This window comes from Macadamia integrifolia, chromosome 14 (genome assembly GCF_013358625.1).
Source record: "Macadamia integrifolia cultivar HAES 741 chromosome 14, SCU_Mint_v3, whole genome shotgun sequence".
NCBI classification, from domain to species: domain Eukaryota; kingdom Viridiplantae; phylum Streptophyta; class Magnoliopsida; order Proteales; family Proteaceae; genus Macadamia; species Macadamia integrifolia.
Window position 1 is genome coordinate 6,573,312 of NC_056570.1, and position 23,320 is coordinate 6,596,631.

The window sequence follows — 23,320 nt, forward strand, 5'->3', positions numbered from 1 at the left end:
TTTTTTATTTTATTTATTCCACACATCCAAATCTCACTGGGAGTGGAGCCGTGGAGGCATTCCTCTCTGACAAGTGACAACGCGGAAAAGCCCAAATTTCCTTAAAGCTTATCTACACGTGGTGCTATTCAATTGGAACATAATCTAAGATCAGATTAGAAAAGATATCCTCATATACAATTGAATAACAAATGTATTTTCAACAATTGAATGATATTGCCACGTTGACAATCCGCAGAAAATATATTAATAGTAGCAATACCAAAGATATCTTTGAATGATTCATATAACATCATTTCACATTTGAAAGAGCGATCAAGCAATTTGATAGTCAGAATGGCCTCTTCTTCTTCTGTTAATTATGAAGTGTTCTTGAGCTTTTGTGGCCAAGATGTTCGCTTCAATTTTGCCGACCACCTCTACCATGCCTTGGTTGACGCTGGAATTCAAACATTCAGGGACGAAGAAGAACTCCCCAAGGGAAACGAGATTGGCCCGGAACTACTCACTGCAATCAAGGAATCAAGAATCTCAATTCCCATCTTCTCAGAGAATTACGCATCAAGCAAATGGTGTCTCAATGAGCTTACCAAGATATCTGAATGCGAAAGAACGATGAATCAGATCGTGTTGCCTATTTTCTACAAAGTTGACCCAACGGATGTGAGGAACCAGAAAAGGAAGTATGAGGAAGCCTTTGAGAAACACCTGCAAAAGGGTTTCCAAGAGACAGACGTGCAAAAGTGGAAGAAGGCTCTGAGAGAGGTTGGAAAATTGAAAGGATGGCATGTCGAGGAGAAGACGTAAGTCCAACACTTCCGTTTTGGTTTGGTTCCATATTTAAGGGTTAATTAATTTTTCATGAATAGAAACCAACCCACTGCATTTGAAAATTTCTTGATTTGATTATATTTTACAAAAGATTTAATTTTTTTGCCTCTGAAAAATACAATTGAATGGATTTTTCCGAACATATTTTGATCTTGATATTCATAGTATTGAATCGTATTCAGAAAATACTTTCCAGCAACATATGGATCATAAAATTTGAATTATTGAAATTATTTAATGTATCAGAAGAAAATATTTGTTGTCCTCTTCTACTTTCTTTTTTGGTAGGAATTTTTCATGCATTATTTTTAATATGTATTCACTTTAGGAAAAATAATTTAGGTTTAAGAGTACCCAAGAAAAAAATTATTTGATTAAGGGCCAACAAATGTGAATAAAATGTGAGATCTTGCTTATCATTTTCCTTCACTCTACTCGCTGCTACTATATTTGCTCATTTGTGAAAAATTTTGATGGGGAATAAATAGAAATTATAAACAAAAAAATAAGACGCAAATACATAATAAGACTTGCATAATCTACTTCAGTTCATATAATTCACATGTCCGTTTCTTCTATGTTAAATTTTACTTCATTTCACATAATTCACACATCGTTTCTTCTACATTAAATTTTTTGATTCCTTTCCTTCTGTATATTATTAATCACGAAAGTATTTATTTATTTATTTATTGTTTAAATAATGCAGGTATGAATGGAAGTTAATAAAAGAAGTTGTTAAAACAGTTCAAAGTATATTGAACAAGAGACCCTTGAGTGTTTCTAAGAACCTAGTTGGAATCCAATCTCACATAGGAGAAATGTTAATGTTATTAAATATTGGATCTAATGACAGAACAATTGTGGGGATCCATGGCCTTGGTGGCATTGGAAAGACAACAATCGCTAGGGCTGTCTATAATACAATCTAAAATCACTTTGAAGGGTGTAGCTTTATTGCAAATGTTCGAGAAAGTGCTCAACAATACAACGGAATTGTTAATTTGCAAAAGCAACTTGTCTCTAGTATCCTGAAACAAGAAAATCAACATATTAATAGTGTGGATGACGGAATTACTGTGATTCAACAAAAATTCCGTGCAAAAAAAGTTCTTATTGTTCTTGATGATGTGGATCGGGAGGATCAGGTAAAGTCTTTAGTTGGGGACCTAGAATGGTTTGGTGTTGGAAGTAAGATTATTATCACAAGTAGAGATGAGCAAATGTCATGTGTTCACGAAGCAACTAAGATTTATAAGCCCAAAGTAATGGATCCAAATGATTCTCTTCAACTTTTTAGCCATCATGCATTTAGAAGGGACCAACCTCCAGAAGATTATTTGGATCTCTCAAATGCTATGGTACAAACTACTGGAGGACTTCCCTTGGCTCTTCAAGTTATAGGTTCATCTTTATTCAAAAAGAAAAAATCAATATGGGAAAGCATGCTAAAGAAGTTGCAAAAAGTACCCGATAATGATGTTATGAAAAGTTTGAAAATAAGTTATGATGCATTAGATGATGAGGAGCAACAAATGTTTCTTGATACTGCTTGTTTTTCCATCGGAATGGATAAAGATATTGCATGTCACATATGGGATGGGTGTGGTTTTGCTTCTCAAGTAGGATTTGATGCTCTTTGTGTAAAGTCATTGGTAACGATTAATGAAAAAAATGAGTTAAGAATGCACGATCAGCTTCGGGATCTTGGAAGGGAAATTGTTCGTCAAGAGAACAAAGATGATCCAGGAAAGCGTTCTCGATTATGGTTTCAAGAGGAAGTCTTGGATGTAATCAATTCAAAGAGGGTACGTATTAAATATATAAATTTGTCAAGAGTTTGTGAATTAGTTATTTGATGTCTCTTTCTTGGTTTATTATGATAATCTTGATTTGACATTTATTAATTGAGGTTCTCTATTTTGTAGGGAACAAGTAATGTTAAAGGACTCATTATTGGCTTCAGTCCTATGTCAGTGAGCCAATGTTTGATGAGTGAAGGATTCTCTGCAATGACAGGACTAAGATTACTGCAAGTCAATTATACACATACTTCTGGGAACTTCAATTCTTTTTCAGAACTGAGATGGCTTAGTTTGAGAGGATGCTCTGACCAATATGAACTAACAAATTTTTGTCCACAAAAACTGGTTGTTCTTGATCTATCACATAGTAAAATAACCAATAACTGGATGGGCTGGAACTGCATCAAGGTCTCGAAGAACTTCTCTCTTTTATTTAATTAATTAATTAATTTTTTATATCAAAAGTTTTTTTAAAAAATTCAAATTTTCTTTTAGTCCTTCTAAAGCTAATCAAGTAACCTATCATATGTATTCTGTTTTGCAGAAGGCAACAAATCTAAAAGTTCTAAATCTCTCGTTTTGTCGTCAGCTATCTAGTACTCCTGACTTTTCAGCAAATCAACTCTTGGAGATATTGATTCTTGATGGCTGTAGAAATTTGGAGGAGATTGATCCATCCATTTGTCTCACAAACTTGGTCATATTAGATATGGGTCATTGCTGGAAAGTAAAGGGTCTCCCAAGTGAAATTTCACAGTTGACTTCTCTCCAAAAACTCAATTTAAAACTTTGCATAGAACTAGTGGAGCTGCCAGAGAAATTGGACCGCATGATATCCTTGACAGAACTTGATTTAAGTCATTGCAATAGTCTATTGAATCTCCCAAGTGAAATTTGTCAGTTGACTTCTCTTAAAAGACTCAGTTTAGGTGGATGCTCAAGTTTAAGTTTAAGTTTGACCAGCCTTGATTTTAGTAGCTGCAGCACTTCAAGTTTGACCGAGCTTAATGTTAGAGGGTGCACCTCAATTCTATACATCTCAGGTCTTCCCTCAAGTTTGATTGAACTAGATGCTGGCTTTTGTCGGTCAATGGAAAAACTATCAAGTACATCAGGAGGCTTGATTAATTTAAAGAGATTATGTCTTTATAACTGCAATTACCTAGAAGAAATTGAAGGTGTTGATGAGAAATTGGACTCCCTGGAGGACTTGAACATTAAACTTTGCTATTTATTAAAAAAATTGCCAAAATTGGTAGGGTCTAAAAATCTAACGTCTTTAAGCTTCTGTCAGAACCACAGCATATCCGATTTTGAAGGTGAGGGTATGTACTCTTTGGAGAAGTTGCATATATGGAACTGCAAAGAATTAAGAAAAATACCATATCTGCGAGATTCGAAAAGGCTGAAGATACTAGAAACTTGTGATTGTCCGGAGTTATCTGAGATTGAGGGCCTTGAGAATTATGAATCTTTACAAAGATTATCAATTGTTATGGCCACATCATTAAAAAAATTACCGGAGGATATCTCAGCCGGCCTGAAAAACCTGAGCTATCTTAGGATCAGTTGGTGCTTCTCGATGGAAAGATTACCTGATCTTTCAAACTTCAAAGAGTTGAGGGAATTACATATTGGATTTTGCGGAGATTGCCAAGATTGCGAAGATTGCTTTAACTTTAAAAACTTAAACTCTCTAAAGATTAAAGACTTAAAGAATCTAACTGAGGTTCATGGTGTTGACGGGTTGGAATTCTTGGAGGAATTGGATATTATTGGGTGTGAGTCCTTGGAGAGATTACCGGATCTGTCAAACTTGAAAAACTTGAGGGTGCTATCAACAAATGGCTGCAAGATGCTAACTAAGATTCAAGTTGGTAATGGGTTGGAATTTTTAAGATACTTGGATGTTAGTAGGTGTATATCCTTGCAGAGATTACCGGATCTGTCAAACTTTAAAAAGTTGAGGCATCTAAATACTAAAGGCTGCAAGAACCTAACTGAGATTCAAGCAGGTAATGGGTTGGCATCGCTGCTATCGTTGGATGTTAGGGGGTGTATATCCTTGGAAAAACTACCAGATCTGACAGAGTCGAAGGAATTGTGGATGCTAAATGGTGAATACTGCAGACAACCTTACTGATATTGCTCGAGTAGCACTCTTGAATGACCTGGACCTGTCGACATCGGATAGTGAATCTGAATGAATAAAATTCATATCACATAACAAATTCATTCAAGGTATGTCTCTCTTTTCTCTCTCTTGTTTTGTTTTAGTTGTTAACGCTTCATTGTCTCTGTAAAATTTTGAGCTTTTCGGCTCTCTACTCTCTTGTTCTTTTAACTCTAATAAATTCTTATTTTCTAAGAAAAATTGATATTAACTAATCTTCTCAACAAAAAAGAGTCTTGTAGGTTGGGCAACTGTGATTATTACTTAAGGATCTATTTGTGTGTGTGTGTGTATTTATGTTTATGTTGTTTGTTGTGATAACTGACTGAGCTATAGACTTTCTTATTTCAGTAGCCTCACTCTGCTGTTTTGATTTGGAAAAGGACAAGGAGAGACCAATCAATGCAAAGCTGTTGGGTGAGTTCACCCTCCTTCCGATTGGCTGCTTAAGTGGTAAGTGTCCTTCCCAAAAGACACCTCATGCAAATTAGTCCAAGGTGTAGCTTGCAACTCAATCAAAGTGATATCCATGTTATGGAATTTTTTCTGAGCCCTCTCGAGATTTAAATGTCAATCTAGATTCAGTCTATATATTTTTCCTTCTATGCTTGTGCAGGTTCTTCAAGAAAATTCCTATTTATATATTCATCTGATGCTCTAGCTCCTTGAACGGTTTTCATATTATGGCATTGATAGAATTATACTAGTTGTTTAGACAGGAATAAATGTTTTCACTTCCCATTATTTACATCCATAGTTATTGATAAATTGCCATTGTTAGGTACTGTATTCACAATGACATGGTTCATGTGCATTCAGATTTATCACCTATACTACTGGAAAGGTCATCCCCTTTAATGGGATGTTCGGAGGTGGAAATAGCTACATTGAGGTGTGTATGCCAAGGAAACCTGCCATGGATAAGAAAATTGTTGCTTGTGACTTCTACATAATGGTTCCTTGGAGAATTTTTATTCTTTCCATGGTCTCCAGCAAGCTTAATTGTAGTGATACAAGTCTGTATTTCTCTTAAAATCAGTTTCTCTTCTTTTTTCAGCGTAGGGAATTTGTAATTTCTCTCTCACAAATTCTCTCACTCACTATCCTTAATATGACTTGCAGACATAGATGTTAAACCACCTCAAAAAGAAACCCTTTGTAAACACTGAGTGATATGGCAATGCATGTGGAGATCTTCACACAAGTAATGGGAGATGATACTCATGCCGAGTCCGCATGGCAAGAGTTGGAGTACGTCCAAAGGATTTAAATGGCCATCAAGCAGAAATTGTACGTGTTTCCTCAATTTGTTCCAGTGAATTTGGAACTCATACTTCCTGATGGAAAGAAGCATGAACATAAAGAGAGTTTGCTTTCGAACCCTAATGGTCAATGGGTGGAAATTTTGGTAGGGGAGTTCATGACATCTCAAGACATGGATGGAGACTTGCAATTCTCCCTCCTTGAAATTAAGGGGGGTAATTGCAAGAGTGGACTTGTTATCAAGGGTGTCATTATTCGACCTAAGAGCTGTATTACTAAAGAGCAACCACTACAAAATAATCATTTCTCCGTGATAGCAAATGATCTTTCAATTGAATGGGGTTCGGACGAGCGTTACTGGCGATGTAGTTATAGTAACAATTGGTAAATCCTATTTATTTATTTATTTATTTATTTTTGCTTCCACCACCTCTTCTCCTAAAAAGATTAATGTTTTAAATTCTCGACAAGTCAACTTTATTTAGAGGTTGGATGTTCTCCATCTGGCTGCAACCTCCAACCCCATCTCTCACATCAGCCTAGAGCACACCCCATGGAGGGTGTGAGATAGGGTTAGAAGGTACAGCCAAATGGAGATCAAGGATAGTTAAATCATTTGACTATGAGCACACAACCCAAGGTGTCCCAAATGAATTTTTGAACTATTTCTAATTTTTAACTCTGTTCACAGTAACAGTTTTACGAACATGGCCGAAGTTGAGCTTATAAAAGTTTGTTGGCTTGAAGTGAAAGGAAAGTTCAACACATCAAAGCTCTCATCAGGAATTGTGTATGAGGTGGCGTTTATAGTAATGCTAAAAGATAATGCATATGGATGGGAAGTTCCAGTGACCCTCCAACTTGCACTCCCCAATGGAAAAGTGCAGGAACATAAAGAATGTCTTTTGAACAAGCCTAAAGGTCAATGGATAGCGCTTTACGTTGGGGAGTTGGAAAAACGTGCCGGAAAAGCTGGAGAAATTGAGTTCTCCCTCTTTGAAACTGAAGACCTTCATTGGAAGAAAAGGCTTGTTATCAAGAATGTTGTTATTCATCCAAAGAACTAAAGTTCATTAGAGAAGTATTGTTGTTGTGTATTAATATACATTGGTGTAACCCCTCATTTACTAGGTTGAGTTGTTGAGATAAGTAGTTGTAGCATGATATCATAGCAAGAGTTCCGAGTTTGATCCTTAGTAAGTGTGAGGGATTTATGTTGTGTTGTATTGTGTGTGTGGGCATAACCATGAGAAGTGGTGTTGTGTCCTCTCATTGCTATCGTGGAGTGAATTTGGTGGATGATATATTGGAAAATCATGCAACTACTACAAGAGATCTAAGGTCTTGGATCTTGCTCCGACGTTTTTTTCTCAATGATATTAGCTGACATTCTCAAATGAGACAATATATAGAATTTCTTAAATCTTTTTGTTTTGTTTGATTGTGTTGCTTCTCAACTGATGATGATGTCATAGGTGGAATTGAAACTCAACGGTTCTTCTCATTCATTGTATTTTAATTCTCATTTTCTAATAATAATCTTTTGTTGACTTCTAGCAAAAAATAAGTGATTTCTGCTAACGTAGTGGTGTTTTCTTACATCATGTTTTTTTTTTTTTTTGGGTAAGAAATTCCACGATACGTAGCATGACGAAAAAAGAAGCAAGCCTCAATGGTTCCTTGTACAGGAAATAAGTAAATAAATAAATAAAAACAGTAAATTTACAAGGAATCGGACCAACTAGGGGCGGGTTGTAGCCAAGGCTGCATTTGGTAAGGTTTCTGTAACGGAAACGATGTTTCGTGTAAAAACGAAAATTTCAATTTTTGTGTTAAAACGCCGTTTTTAAACGGAAAAAGAGTGTTTGGTGAGTCTGCTTCTGAAACAGTTTCAAAACGTAGGTCTTCTCTCCTCTCTGTGTGCGAAATTATGAGCTAGGGCCGGAGACAAGTTCATGGGGAACGATTTCCCTAAAATCCCCCAAATAGTTTTTTTTTTTTTTTTTTAAACGAAACTGGGATTACAGAACAGCTATTTGTCGTTTCGTCAATTCCAGTTTCTAATGTTCTTTTTTCACTTTTTGTTCCAAAAAAAGGGAAACTCATCTATGATGCACCAAACGCTTTATTCTGATTTTTCGTTCCAATAAAACGTTACCAAATGCAGCCTAATTTCTATCTGTGAAAGTGATATGAAAGCACAGTTTTAAGAATCGGTATCAAATCTGCCTATTCGGTTGAGTCAGAGTAGCAATGTTTGGGCAAAACTTGACTGATTCTCTATCCATTTTGGTTGACCCGGATAAAAATTGATTCAGAATCAACTAGAACCTGATCTAGACTCCATTTCTAGTTTTAAAAAAAAACGATATTAAAATGAAACTAAAATATTTGGTATAAAAATAAATAATTCACTAAAAAAAGGGCACGATGAAATGATACACCATATCCTAATTAAATTCATATATTATATACGTATAATATGTGTGGATATGCATATTGTTAAAAAAAATATGTTTACATTTTTCAAAGATATTTTATAAGAAACCGCATTGAATATGTAAAATAAACAAATAAGACAAGAAGAAGGTGGTTGGAGGAGGAAGAGAGGAGCTCCGAAAAGATCTTCTTGAGATTCATCTGATAAAAATAAAATAATTCTACTAATGAAAAAAAAAAGATTTATATTTGTGTAATTAAGTATATAAAATCTGTGAACAGTAGACATTATATTATAATAGGAGTTTCAACCTACTTTTCATTCAATGGTAAGGATTCGTCTGGTACAGTATTGATGCCTCATATTGCTTTTCGTGTTGTCAACCCTTAGCAACATGCCGTGTTGCTAGCTTTTTTACCTTATAATATAGCCAGAATTCCTAATGACTCTCAAATTATACAATCTACTCTTCCAATCACTTTCAATTTATCATATGTACACCATCTCTGAAAATAGGGTCTTTGTCACCAATGCCAAAACTAGTCCGGGCTGAAAGGAGTGAGAGGAGTGACTCATGACTTATGAGACGACTTTGGCTGAAACGATTCTCTACCTCTCCAATTAGCATGTCACCCAAGTAGTGTTTAATTAATCGTCCAAGGGGGGACTTGAATGGGTTTGTATTCCAGGTTCATTTAGTCGTCGGATGGTAAATTGGGCAGCCCAATGATTGAAGAGAATCTTTTTCCGAAAGAGAGAGAGAGTCTTCATTGTTTTTTTTTTTTTTCCCTTAAAGGTCATGTTATGAAAAAACAGAGGGAAAAAAAAAACAACAAACTCCCACTAGTATATTCTGTACCTAGGTCTGCTCAAAGGATTATCACTAGAGAACAAAAAGAAGTAAAAACAAAAGACACAACAACCTAGTATATTCTGTACCTAGGTCTGCTCAAAGGATCATCACTGAATGACTGAGGGCCAAACTGTAATGGGATTGGACAACTTCTCTCTCTCTCTCTCCTGCCTGAGCAAGGTGGTCAGCTGCATGTTTTTTGTCATAGTTTAAGTGCTCAGCTAGAAAGGAAAAAGAATCTCTTAAAAGCCAAACATTTACCTCTCATCCATTCAACAGTTGGGAGTTGGGACTACTTGGACAAGCATCTCCATATGCTGATAGGTGATACTTATTCAAATCATCCCAACATTTGAATAGGTGGAAAATAAATGATTGGATGCCGAAGTCATTGAGAAAGTGGTAGGAATGATCCCTACTGGATTATATATAGATGCTTCTTTGCCATTGACTCTTTTTTTTTTTTTTTTAATATACATATGAGCGTAAGTGGTTGGGACCTCTCCTGTCATAGCTCTAAGTGCTCATCTATATAAGTTAAACTGGAACCCAATGAAAAATGGAAATATGAATCGAGAAAGTGGTAGGAAAGTTCCCTGCCGGACTATAGATTCCCTCTTAGTGGGTTGGGATTCTTTCCCGTGTGCCGGTAACTGTTCATGGGGTGTGGTCTGGGGTATGATGAGGACCACACCATGTGAGATGGGTTGGGGTGGTTACCCGCGGGGAGAGAAATCTGATTCCCTCTTTCCCACCAACTTTTTCTTGAATTTAAATGTGAGCATAATTGTGAAGCAATTCTTTACTGCTTAGAAGACATTGATAGTAGCAATTCCAAAGATCATCATTCACATTTGAAAGGCGTTCAAGCAATCTGATTGAAAGGCAACTCATTGTGGGGCTTCTTCTCCATCACCTTCATCTGATTTGAATACTTATGAAGTGTTCTTGAGCTTCCATGGCAAAGATGTTCACACCAATTTTACCTACGACCTTTATTATGCCTTGGTTGGGGCTGGAATTCAAACTTTTAAGGACGAGGAGGAACTCCGCAAGGGAAATGAGATTGGCGGAGAGCTACTCGCTGCAATCTAGGAGTCAAAAATCTCCATTCCCATCTTCTCAAAGAACTATGCATCAAGCAAATGGTGTCTTAATGAGCTATAAGAGATATTTGAATGCACAAGAACGAGGGATCAGAAAGTATGGCCCATTTTCTACAAAGTTGAACCAAGGGATGTGCGAAACCATACCGGGGTATATGCAGAGGCCTTTGAGAAACACAAGATGCGCTATGACGAGATGACGGTCCAAAAGTGGCAAAAAGCTCTAAAAGAGGTTGGACAAGTTGATGGATGGCATTCCAAGGAGGACACGTAAGTCCAGTTCCATGGAATAATTCACTTCTCTTACAAATATCCTCTTAAGTTTTAGTATTTTCCATAATACTTTTTGAGATTCTATTTTTTTGACTTCGAAATGTCTTCTATATTAGTCTCAAGATTCCGTTCACTAACATGTTCAACTGCAATTGTGATAATTGCGATTATATACTATGTAGACATGGTAAAATATTTTCATGTCATTGACTTGCATTGGTTATAAGATTTGAAGAAAATCATACTTGAAAGGTTATCAAATAAAATATTATTTTATTCATAATTGGAGCACAGTTAATGATAGAGTGGGACCATATTATTATTATTTTTTTTAATTTGCACAATAATATTTGTCATGTGACGTGTGAGATGAGGTTGAAATTTTGTAGATAAGTAGAAGCTAAAGTCCCATATTTAGATCTCAAATTTCAACCCAAACAAAATTTGCATGCATCAAAGTAATAAAAATATTATGCACTATGTTAATTACTGTAAGGCTAAAATTTGACACATGGGTATAGAGCACATTTTATCACACAAGGGATGTTTGGAACAATGATCAATTGCTGCTCTAGAATGTGGAGTAACATCCAATTTTGATTGAGGCAACCTTGCCTGGCCTCAGTTTGGGAATTTGAATGATCTCATAAAATATTAAGAAATAATTCATAAAATTATCAAATTCTCCCTGGTGTGTTAACCAATCAAATGTCCTTGGCCATTACTGTACATAAGATTTTATTTTTTTTGCCGTGAATTTTTCAAAACATATTATGCTGAATTGGATCCTAATTTTCATACTACTGAATATAATTTAAAATTTTTTTCCAACAATACCTAGATCATAAATTTAGGAATTACAGTTTTAAATTATGCTTTTTTTTAAATATTCTTAGGAGTTTTCAATTTTTAAATGAAAAACATTAAGGAGAAGGTTCTCTGAAAGATAGTGTGGCCCCTATGGCATCTTAGGGGCCAATGGGAACATGCACGAAAGCATCATAAGTGGATGGGATTTTCCTTTTCAGAGGGGTCAGGCGGTCATTTTGCCCCCTTGGACCAGCCCATATCAGACTACACTCTATCCTACCTACCAAATAAGGGTCTAAGTCAATGCGCCAGTCAAATGACATGTATGACACAGCTAGCACATTAAGCAACACCTCTTGGAGTCCAAGAGGCTTGGCATGAGCCCGCACCATGGTAATACATGAAGGAATTGTGTGGTGCATGCCCCATTTGTCCACGTGCGAATTTGGCCCTTTTTTTTTTTGGATAATTTCTCTTAAAAGGGAGAGAGTTCCGTGAAAAATAGCATGATCCCTACATCAATGTGGGAGCCAATAGAAATATCAATAGGGATGGAATTTAAGGGAGGGGTGGTCATTTCGCCCCTATGTGTGATTTATGGTAAAGGATTAATATATTGATCCTAGAATCTTTTCTTTCTGACATATTAGACCTAAAAAGGTTAGGTATGATTTTCCATCATTTTAGGATATTTTTAATAATTGTTCGTGCATTTATGGTATAATTTTTCATAATTAGGATAGGATTTCTTTTCATTGTAGGGTTTTTGATATTTTTATCATATTCCATGCTTCCTACTAGCCTTATTTTATAGGATCCGGCTTCTCTCCTGAGCGGTGATCACCCAGGTTTTGTCCACTTGAACATTCCAGTTAATGTTTGGTAAAGAGAAAACATGGGGATATTCTGAACAGATGAAATTCTTAAGGCTCCAGCATGTTTTGTGAACCTATTTACTACTACATTGACTTCACAAAAGCAATGAGAGATACAGAAAGTATTCCATCCAAATATCGGTTAAAGAACAACCTCTTTTGTGTAAAGCCCCAAGGGATAAACTCCCAGTTTAGACATTGAACAAGGGATAGAGAATAGTATTCCATCCATGTTTGAGTTAGGCCATACACATCGTCATCTTGATTGCTTAAAAAAATGCCGCAAATTCAGCCCAATAATTTGAAGAGATTCCTTCATAAGATGAGAAACATTGAATTGGAGCACCCTGATGGTCCCTAAAAATGCCCCCCCACTCATGATTGCCCAGGGTTTCCCAGCCGACATTCATCATTATTAATCTTAATAATTTCTGGTTTTGGGTTAAGCCAAATATTCGCAGTACTCATTTGGTATTCAGCATTTTCAAGATAATAAGTTCATGGACAGAGTTATAATTTATTATTTATAAATATTTTTAAAAAATGACATAGTAAGGGTTGCAAAATCTAATTCAGTTCATATTATTCACTAGTGGTTTCTTCCATGTTAGAAAATTGTTTTGGGAAATTATCCAGTACCACCCCTAAATTTGAAAATAACTTGGCGTATCCCTAAAAATGAAAATAATGTCTACCGCACCCCTAATTTGTAACACCGTTAACTGAAAGTGAGAAATGTCCCTTTTACCCTTATACTTAAACTCTAAAAAGAACCCATTTTCTTCCAAACCATTACATGCTCTCTCTCAGCCGCGACCTTAGTTGAGAATAAACCGTTAGCAGGAGAAGGCCGGGTAGCAAGATGTACCCTTTGTTCTTTTATTTCCTTTATTGTTTTCAAAAGGGATTCTCTTAACTAGATGGTTCAACTTCAACCTTTCTCTGCTTCCATGCTTTGTTCTTCATATTCTTTTCTTCCAGAGAACCACTCAGAGCTTCAAAGATGAAGTTGCACACTAAAAGCTAAACCCAAATCTCTACTTAAAAAGTCGTTTCTTCACCTGATCCCATTTTCCTCTACTGGGTATTCAAAATTCAAAAATGTTTGAAATTTGAAAATAGTTTGAAGGTGGAGGGGGAAAACAGGGGCAGATGAAATTCTGTGAAGAATCAATAAAGATATATTATTTAGCAAACCACAAAATCCATGAATCCCATTGGTTTTTACATGATGATCTTCAACATATGAACAACAAAAACCCACAAATCCCAACAAAAACAAACATAAGTTTTACGTGATACTCTAGTCAAGATGTCTCTGGAGTTGGAAGTCAGTTCGTATAACTGTTAAGAATCTACTGGATTAGTTTTATTCAATTCAGATCTCGACTTAGAAACCTTGCCAAACCCTAGAAGTTCAAATCGGTGATAACTTTCCTTAAGAACTGTCATGTTTCGGAGGAGTTAGAGCTTCAATTGTTTAGTTACATTAGAAGTAATGATGCCGACACTTCTTCATCAAAGACAACAGCAGCAGCTCTTGGAAAATCCCTATCCGATTTCACTTAGTTCTGCAAGTGGTTACCGAAGATCTATCCCTCCTTTCGGCCGTACTGGTTTTCTCGTTTTGTTGTCTCTTACGGTAGTTCTAGGAGTTCTTCGTGTAGTCTTCGTAGGTGAACGGAGCAGAGCAGCGCAAGCGATCAGAGGTTATACTCATCAGAGCAGCGGTTGTCAATTTAGGGATTGTCATACTCCAATCTCTGCTTTATTAATTGGGGATGAAGGGCATTATAGTAACTTAACATACCCAAAAGGGTAGATTGGCTATTTAGCTAAAAAATGTCTGATGACATCATCAGTTAATGCCTTAAACCTAACGGAATGAATTTTTTAGATATAATTTTGAAAAAGTGAGGGGTCTATTAGACATTATTTTTATTTTTAGGGGTTACGTCAAATTATTTTCAAATTTAGGGGTGGTACTGGATAATTTCCCAATTTTTTATTCTTTTCAGAAACACATAGTAAGGGTTGCATAATCTAATTCAGTTCATATTATTCAGTTTGTGGTTTCTTCCATGTTGAAAATTTTATTCTTTTCTTTGTGTACATTATTCATCACCAAAATTATTTATTATTTTTTGTTTGAATGATGCAGGTATGAAGCAAAGTTAATAAAGGAATTAGTTAAAAATGTTTGGAGTTTATTGAACATGATACCCTTGACTATTTTGACAACCTTGTTGGAATCGAATCTCATATAAAAGAATGCTGATGTTATTAGATATTAAATCTGATGATAGAAAAATTGTGGGGATCCATGGCCTCGGTGGCATTGGAAAGACAACGATTGCTAGGGCTGTTTACAAGGCAGTCCTTCATCACTTTGAAGGATATAGCTTTATTGAAAACATTCAAGAAAAAGCAAAAAACATGGACTTCCCTATCTACAAAATCAACTCATTGTTGATATCCTGAAACAAGAAAATCAAAATATTACTGATGTGGATGCTGGAATTAATGTGATCCAACAAAGATTGTGCAAAAAAAAGTTCTTATTGTTCTTGATGATATGGATCAAGAAATCCAAGCAGAGTCTTTAGTTGGGGATCGTCGTTGGTTTGGTGTTGGAAGTAAGATCATTATCCCAAGCAGAAATCAGAATATTTTTACTATTCGAAAAGCAGATGAGATCTATAAGCCCAATGTAATGGATTTAGATGATTCTCTAGAACTTTTTAGACATTATGCATTTGGAAGGGACAAACCTCTGGAAGATTAGTTGGTTCTCACAAATGCTATTGTAAGAACTACCGGAGGACTTCCCATAGCTCTTCAAGTTATAGGTTCATTTTTATTCTCAAAAGAAATGTCAGTATGGGAAGGCATTTTAAAGAAGTTGCAAAGTGTTCCCAATAGTGATATGATGAAGAGGTTGAAAATCAGTTATGATGGATTGGAAGATGCAGAGAAACAAATGTTTCTTGATACTGTTTGTTTTTTCATTGGAATGGATAAGGCTACTGCTTGTCATATATGGGGAGGGTGTGATTTTTATCCAAAAGTATGACTTAATGTTCTTTGTGTAAAGTCTTAGTAACAATTAGTGAAGATGGTAAGTTAAGGATGCATGATATGCTTCGGGATCTTGGAAGGGAAATTGTTCGTCAAAAGAATATAAAAAAGCCAGGGAAGCGTAGTCGAATATGGCTTCAAGACGAAGTCTTGGGTGTACTGATTAAACAAATGGTAGGTACTAAATTTTTTTTTTTATCTTTTGTGACATGTTTCTGAATTAGACCTTTAATGTCTTTTAAGGTTATTAGTAAAACTTTATTATTTTGGTATTTAATTAAGGTCCTTTATTTTGTAGGGAACAAGTATTTGTGAAGGACTCACTATTGACTTCAGCCAACTTAATCTAGACTTGAGCAATAGATCAAGGAGTTAAGGTTTGATGAGCAAAGGATTTGCTGCAATGACAGAACTAAGGTTACTCCAAGTCGATTTTGCACAATCTTCTGGGAACTTCACCAATTCATTTTCAGAACTGAGATGGCTTAGTTGGAGAGGATGCCCGGACCAATATGCACTAACCAACTTTTGTTTAAATTTTTTTTGTATCAAAAGTCTTAAAATAATTCAAATTTCCTTTTAGTCCTTTTTAAGCCAAATAGATAAATTAGTCTATATAATCTATTTTGCAGATGGCAGCAAAACTAAAAGTTCTGGATCTCACTTCCTGTCATCAACTATCTAGTACTCTTGATGTTACAGCAAATTAACTCTTGGAGGTATTGCTTCTCACATACTGTCAAAATTTGATTGGGATCAACACATCTATTGGTAATCACAAGAACTTGATCAAACTAGATATGAGGGGTTGCAGGAGACTAGTGGAACTCCCAGGTCTTCCCTCAACTTTGACAACCCTTGATGTTCGTAACTGCTCTTCAATGCAAGACATCTCTGGTCTTCATACTTCAAGTGTAACCAGCCTTGATGTTTGTGTCTGCTCTTCAATTCGAGACATCTCAGGCCTTCCCTCAAGTTTGACCAGCTGTAATGTTAGTCATTGTTCTTCAATTCAAGACATCTCAGGTCTTGCCACAAGTTTGACCAGCCTTAATGTTAGTCACTGCTCTTCAATTAGAGATATCTCAGGTTTTCCCTCAAGTTTAGCCAAACTTAATGTTAGTCATTGCTCTTCCATTCAAGACATCTCAGGTCTTGCCTCAAGTTTGACCAGCCTTAATTTTAGCCATTGTTCTTCAATTCGAGACATCTCATGTCTTCCCTCTTCAATTTTGACCAACCTTAATGCAAGTCACTGCTCTTCAATTGAATGCATCTCAGGTCTTCCCTCAACTTTGATCTTTCTAGATGCTAGCTATTGCAGATCAATGATAAAACTATCAAGTACATCATCTGGAGGCTTGAGAAATTTAAAGAAATTACGTCTTGAGAAGTGCATTAGCCTAGAAGAGATTAAAGGTGCTGATGAGAAATTGGACTCTCTAGAGCTCTTGTCCACCATTTGGTGCAGATCATTAAGAAAACTACCAAACTCAGGGGCTCAAACAATCTAAGGACTTTAAAGCTCTATCGGAACGATCCCATATCCAATTTTGCAGGGGAGGGGATGGATGCTCTGGTGGAGTTGAAGATAGAGTATTTCCAATCATGAAGAAAAATACCATATCTACGAGATTCGAAAAGGCTGAGGATACCATAAATCAAAGATTTTCCGGAATTGTCTGAGATTGAGGGCCTGGAGGACTTTGAATACTTAGAAACATTATCAATTAGAGAGGCCAAATCATTTAAGACATTGCCAGATATCTCAACCCTGAAGAACCTACTCTATTTAAGAATCAGATGGTGCAACTCAATGAAAAGATTACCTGATCTTTCAAACTTAAAAAAGTTCTGGCAATTAGAGATTGTGGATTGCATGAAGTTAACCGAAATTCCAGGCCTTGACAGATTGGAGTCCTTGAGAGAATTGAAAATAGGAGGATGCATATCCATCTAAAGATTACCAGATCTGTCAAACTTAAACAAGTTGAATGTTCTTTATATTAAACGCTGGAAGAAACTAACTGAGATTCATGGGGTTGATGGATTGGAATTCTTACAGAAGTTGGATATTAGTGGGTGTGAGTCCTTGAAAAGATTACCAGATCTTTCAAACTTAAAAAGGTTAGAGGAGCTAAAAGCTAAAGACTGCAAGAATTTAACTGAGATTCAAGCTGATAATGGATTGGAATCTTTGAAACTTTTGGATGTTAGGAGGTGTATCTCCTTAGAAAAAATACCAGATCTGACAAAGTTGGAGAAATTGCGGCAACTTCGTGGTGTATACCTTTGAGGCCATTGCATACATTTATTGACTCATGACTGATGGTGGATACAGTAAATTACTATCAGATTTGTCAATCCACAGTATCATATTGTTGTACAAGACAAATTTATTCAAGGTACCTCTCTCTCTCTCTCTCTCTTGTATGTTTGTGTGTATGTATGTGTCTTGTGATGGATGATGACTTAAAAAACTTTTCTGGGCTTTTTTTTCTTTGCTACAACTTTCATTGTGTCCAATTTCGGGTCCTTGGTGCCTATGAAAGATATACAACACTCTTGGAGCTACCACAAAGCAACTTGTTTATAGTAATAGCAGAAAGAAGTTTCATGCTATGTCTCAAATTCCTCTTGATTCAGCAAGTATTTTGTGAGTATATGCTAAGGCCATAATTTTATGTTCTAATTTTTTTATTGCTCTTATTCTTATTATATGAGACGTGGCTGAGACTTGCATGTATTTGTTTCAAACTATGTCTAAGACTCGCATGAGTTTGATTCAAATTTGTCAAGCCATATGCAAGTGTAAGAAGGAAAATAGGTCCAATTTAAAAATAGGCCACAATGCAGGGAAGAGAAGTTTTGCATAAAAAGAGATATGGTAATACAGAGGAGGGTTTTTCACAAGCATATAATCACTCAAATAGCTCACTTCTAATATTGAATATATGCATTTTTTGTTTAGCATAAGGAGAACTCAGATGGAGTGCCTCTCTCTCGGTTGGAGCTTTTCATGGACACACAAAGAAGGATGGATCTCCTGTAAACAACACATCAAGGAAGATAATGGTAACATTATTGTTAAACCAGTAGTTTAACCTATTATGCTTTAAGTTGATTGGAATTTCCATAGATTTTTCCTTTCTTTTTCCTTTCTCAGTTTCATAGTTCAAACATTACTATCTAGGGAAGTAATATCATCTCATTTCCTGTTTCCTTTACCTCCCCTTGTTTGGTGCTAATTATTTTGGTAGAGGGGAAATCCAAAATTTTCAAATAGTGAGAGGAATGATTAGCTTTGACATTTAGGATTTTCCCTTTAATGTGGTTAATGGTCCAAAAGAGATTCACATTGGGACTGAACATATATGGTTTTGTATCTTTGCATGTTGAATTAGTGGGAGAGAGTCTTGAAGAATAAAATGAAGAAATCTCTTCAACACAGTCCCAACTTAATATCTTAATGCAACTTGTGGTAGGAAACAATCTAGTAGGCACACAGATCACAGAGTTTTGTACTTTCACACTGATTCTCTGCATCTTATAATTTCTTTAATATAGTCTATTTACCTTTCAATTTGACAAACTTTCCATTTTTTTTTTTTTGCTAACAACGGGTATCCAGGCCTTTGGCCTGACTAGTCCCACGGCCCCACAACCGCATGGACCGGGTTATACCGGGGTTGAATGAGAACCATTTAACTTTCACTGAAAGCAGTGAAGAGCACTAAACACCCTCGTGTGAGTGGCCCAAGGTGTGCCTAGTGGGAGTCGAACTCAAGACATCCAAATTTATGGCTCGTACCAAGTTCATTGCTCACCAACTGCGCTACCCCCTTGGGTTATATAATGTGTGCCTAAAGAAAGGTTAACACTATTACTAAACATAATAATATTTCAAAGTTAAAATTGGGCCGGATTGAGTCAAACTGGACCTAGATCTCAACCCATGCCTAGTCCAACCTTAGTTAAGGTTGAGTTAGATTTGACCGGATTAACTCTCATAACTAGATTAGACAAGATTAAAGTTCAAGACAGGCTAGGGCAGATTCGGAGGGTCAAACTTCCACCCCTATTCTTACTTACCAAAAGAGGCATAGTCATCTACCTAATTGACTATTGATCAGGGAATTGACCATAGGAGATCATATGTGGCATCAGGATGAAGTGGTTTAAATTTAGCAGGAAAAAAAATAAAAAATAAAAAAGGCATCAGGATGAGTGGATCCTAAAAGTTTCTTTGATATTAGGAGTTGACAATTGGACAAAATGACAAAACATGTCTTAAGAAAAAAAAAAAATTACAAAAAATAGGAAAGTTGGTACGAAAGCTCCCAGACTAGAAACGTTCCCCAACTTAGCTAGAGATGCTTGTCTGACATATGAATAACATAATAGTGGAAGGACTGATCTACAATTACTTGCTAAGAAGTTCTTGCCGCTACTTCTTAGCAATTTGACAGTCAGAATGGCAGAATGGAGCTCCTCCTTGAAAAAAAAAAAAAAAAAGGTCAGAATGGCAACTCCTCCTCATAATCAGGATTTTTTTTTCTTCAGCTTCTTTTGGTTTGAGTAGTTTTAGTTATACGAAGTGTTCTTAAGATTTTATGGAAAAGATGTTCGTTTCAATTTTGCCATCCACTCTACAATGTGTTGGTTGAGTCTGGACTTCGAACGCTTAGGGATAAGGATGAACTCCATGGGAAACAAGATTGAACAAGAACATGTAACATATACAAATAAGTGAAGAACCTTTTTCTCAAATTAATATTTTACATTGGTTACACCATTTCCTAAATAAATTCATATATTATATGCCTACAATATGTTTGCATATATATATATATATATATATATTGAAAAAAAATATGTTTAAAATTTTCAAAGGTATTTTATACAAACCACATTGAACATGTAACATATACAAATAAGCAAGAAGAGAGTGGTTGGAGGAGGAAGAGAGGAGACCTGAGGAGATCTTCTTGAGATTCATTTGATAAAATAAAAGGAATAGACGATTTAATCGTGTATTTTAGAAAATATTATAACCTAAGAGTGCACTTGTGAACCCTAGAAGTGAATTATTCCATTTCTTTGGCTGCTAACAGGGGTCAATTCTCATAGGAAACTGATCAGCTCCCATAAGCTGATATGGGATCGTAACATACCACCACACTTCCGAACCAGACATTAGCCCTTTTTAGGCATGGGATAGTAACATACCACCACACTTCCGAACCAGACATTAGCCCTTTTTAGGCAGCTCTCACTCTGCTCCAGGGTTTCTTATTTGGGCAGATAGCCCTTTCCTAGGGGCTCTCACTCTGACGCTAGGTCACCCCCGGCTACTCTGATACCACTGTTATGGTCCTGGAAGAACTTAACCCCATAAATCGGCTTACAAGATGAGAGGACCCAAGACCATATCAACCCGCATTAATTCCCATAGGAAACCGATGTGGGATCAACCACCATAAGCTGATATGAGATCGTAACAGCCCTCCTCAGGTGTCAAATTTTAAATGAACCCGAATTATTTAAGCATTATAATTCATAGCAAAGGGAAAAGTTTTCCTCACCCATAAAATTCTGTTGAAATAAGAGTTGCATTCACCAATTCTTGACCAATTCATATATCAAGGAAAGAATGCAAAACAAGTTGAGCATTTCTCTATTAAGTATAATTTTCGTTGAAATTCTTAGCTCTCTCTACGTCTTAACACAAACCGAAATGAAATTCAATGAATATCAAGATCAAAATCAGGGGTTCAACAATTGATGAATCGGATTAAGAATGGCCCGATTCACACCAGAACCGGCTGATGGAAAACAGAGGAATAATCCATGAATGCATCCATTAAATCTAGAAGAAAAAACCCCAATTTGTTCATTACTTTTGCTTTCGGTGACTTTTGTTTCACTATATGTTTTAGGGTTAATTCATCATGTCTTTCATACAGGGATGCTTGGAACAGTGATCAATTGCAAAAGGGTCTTTTTTTTTTTTTTTTTTTGCTGGAATCCCAAGCCTCTCAATTTTGAAGAGAAAGTATAAACCTTTAAATCCTATAGGTGATCATCTTGCTCTTTCCCATCTTATAAGGACATGAGCACATAGCTCACTGTCAATGTTTTAAAAGGGGGACATGGGACATCATTCTTTGTACCTCAAACATCTTTTTGATCATATGAATTTGTATTTTCAGTTCTGGGATTTATATAAGTCTTGATCTTATGACTTCAACCTAATTAGGTTAAAATCTGAATGTGTTCTCTCAGGTTGCGATTTCCGGGGAACCAGTAAAAGTGAAGAACTGGATTCTCCATGAAATGCCTGGGCTTATAACGGAGTGCTTGATCTCCCTTGATGATCGTTACCTCTACTTTGTAGATTGGATTCATGGGGATCTCAGACAGTACAACATTAAGGCCCCTACCAAACCGATATTGACAGGCCAAGGGTGGATTGGTGGACTACTTCAAAAGGAAAGCAGCCCTATTGTAGCTGTAGCAGAAAATGGGAAAGAGTGGCAAATTGAAGTCCCAAAAGTAACGGTTAGGTTCCCAGTTTCACTAAAATCATATTTTAAATGACTTGATTAATCAAACAAGTTTTAATGGGTTTACTTGGTTCACTTATGTCGCATTGAGACTTAAACTTTGTAAACATATTGTCCAAATTATTCATCAATATAACGAAAAACAAGATTGATGAACTCTATTGATTGCAGGAAAATCGCTTGCTGGGAGGAGCTCAAATGTTTCAACTAAGTTTGGACAGAAAGAGACTCTATATCACCAATTCACTTTTTAACAAATGGGATCACCAATTTTATCCAGAACTTGTGGAGAACGGTTCCCACATGTTTCAGATTGATGTTGATACTGAACAAGGTCTATAAATAAACCCTAATTTTTTTCGTGGACTTTGGATCTAACCAAAAGGTCCTTCTCTGGCACATGAGATGCGATATCCTGGAAGAGATTGAAACTCAGATATATGGATTTAAAGACAGATCTTGCTCGGTAATGTCAAATAATTACTTCTATTAAGAAAATAAAATCTAGAATTTTCTCTTCCTTTGTTATTTCCTTTTTCTTTTGTTATTCGCTTTTAAGAATTTTAATAAACCAAGCCATTGCATCACCATCCTATAATCCTATTCTTTGGTGAATGTCTAATGGGGTAATTTGGAAACTTTCCCATCCGGTTGATGATTGACCATGAAATAAATTTAGGATGAATATATAGGAAAGAGAAGGGTCTCATAATATCAGGCCTAATACAATGGGAAAACATATTTAGCTATATGTATGGATGATATGAAGTGATATAGTCCACCGCTGATCCCATAAACCATGATACCGTTTGAAATTGGCTAAGGTTCTTCATATTTCTTTAAAACGCACAAGTGAAATGAAATTGTTTCTCAATCACCCAAAAAGCAATAAATTGTATACGGAGTACCACATTATTGCTAGGCCTAACACAAAAAATGGGTTCGGATAAAAGGATATATACGTCCAAAACAAAACAGTATTTCGCTCAAAGGCAATGATGTGGAATTCAATTACATTCATGCTTCCACCGTAGAATTATATAAATAATATTCTCCCACACCTTGGCTCTAATACCAATGTAATGCCAGTCTACGACGGCTCCACATGTCACGATATTGTACGATTTGACAAACATGTCTACTTATAACTATTGGCCCTCTTGTCTTTTGTGTATCAACGATCACACATCCTGGTCCTATTAGTCAAGATCTAGTTGGAGCATGGTTTGAGGAATTGGGTATAGGTT

At 36.0% G+C, this 23,320-nt stretch overlaps 4 protein-coding genes and 1 long non-coding RNA gene across 6 annotated transcripts; all 5 read left to right on the forward strand.

Moving 5' to 3' along the window:
* Nucleotides 1–254: 254 nt before the first annotated feature.
* On the forward strand, nt 255–1,768 carry LOC122061034 (disease resistance protein RPV1-like). The gene is made up of 2 exons (XM_042624198.1): nt 255–803; nt 1,541–1,768. Exons 1-2 carry the CDS (start codon nt 337–339, stop codon nt 1,761–1,763), a joined length of 690 nt encoding a protein of 229 aa, XP_042480132.1. The 5' UTR covers nt 255–336; the 3' UTR covers nt 1,764–1,768.
* LOC122061033 (disease resistance protein TAO1-like) lies at nt 1,768–6,077 on the forward strand. The gene is made up of 5 exons (XM_042624197.1): nt 1,768–2,639; nt 2,760–3,044; nt 3,181–4,877; nt 5,146–5,701; nt 5,932–6,077. The coding sequence occupies exons 1-3, from the start codon at nt 2,055–2,057 to the stop codon at nt 4,777–4,779; spliced, it is 2,469 nt and encodes an 822-aa protein (XP_042480131.1). The 5' UTR covers nt 1,768–2,054; the 3' UTR covers nt 4,780–4,877; nt 5,146–5,701; nt 5,932–6,077.
* Nucleotides 6,078–6,079: 2 nt separating this feature from the next.
* Nucleotides 6,080–7,139, forward strand: LOC122061737 (uncharacterized protein PHLOEM PROTEIN 2-LIKE A4-like). Its single transcript, XM_042625185.1, has 2 exons — nt 6,080–6,456; nt 6,764–7,139. The coding sequence occupies exons 1-2, from the start codon at nt 6,080–6,082 to the stop codon at nt 7,137–7,139; spliced, it is 753 nt and encodes a 250-aa protein (XP_042481119.1).
* An 8,081-nt stretch (nt 7,140–15,220) lies between these two features.
* LOC122062074 lies at nt 15,221–17,625 on the forward strand. 2 transcript variants are annotated; one of them, XR_006134795.1, is made up of 3 exons: nt 15,221–15,681; nt 15,806–16,226; nt 16,306–17,625. It is a non-coding gene; the product is annotated as an uncharacterized LOC122062074 (long non-coding RNA). The 2 variants fall into 2 exon arrangements; XR_006134794.1 differs by having other exon boundaries at nt 16,322–17,625.
* A 203-nt stretch (nt 17,626–17,828) lies between these two features.
* Nucleotides 17,829–22,415, forward strand: LOC122061738 (selenium-binding protein 1-like). Its single transcript, XM_042625186.1, has 3 exons — nt 17,829–17,912; nt 21,793–22,068; nt 22,245–22,415. Exons 1-3 carry the CDS (start codon nt 17,829–17,831, stop codon nt 22,413–22,415), a joined length of 531 nt encoding a protein of 176 aa, XP_042481120.1.
* Nucleotides 22,416–23,320: the final 905 nt, after the last annotated feature.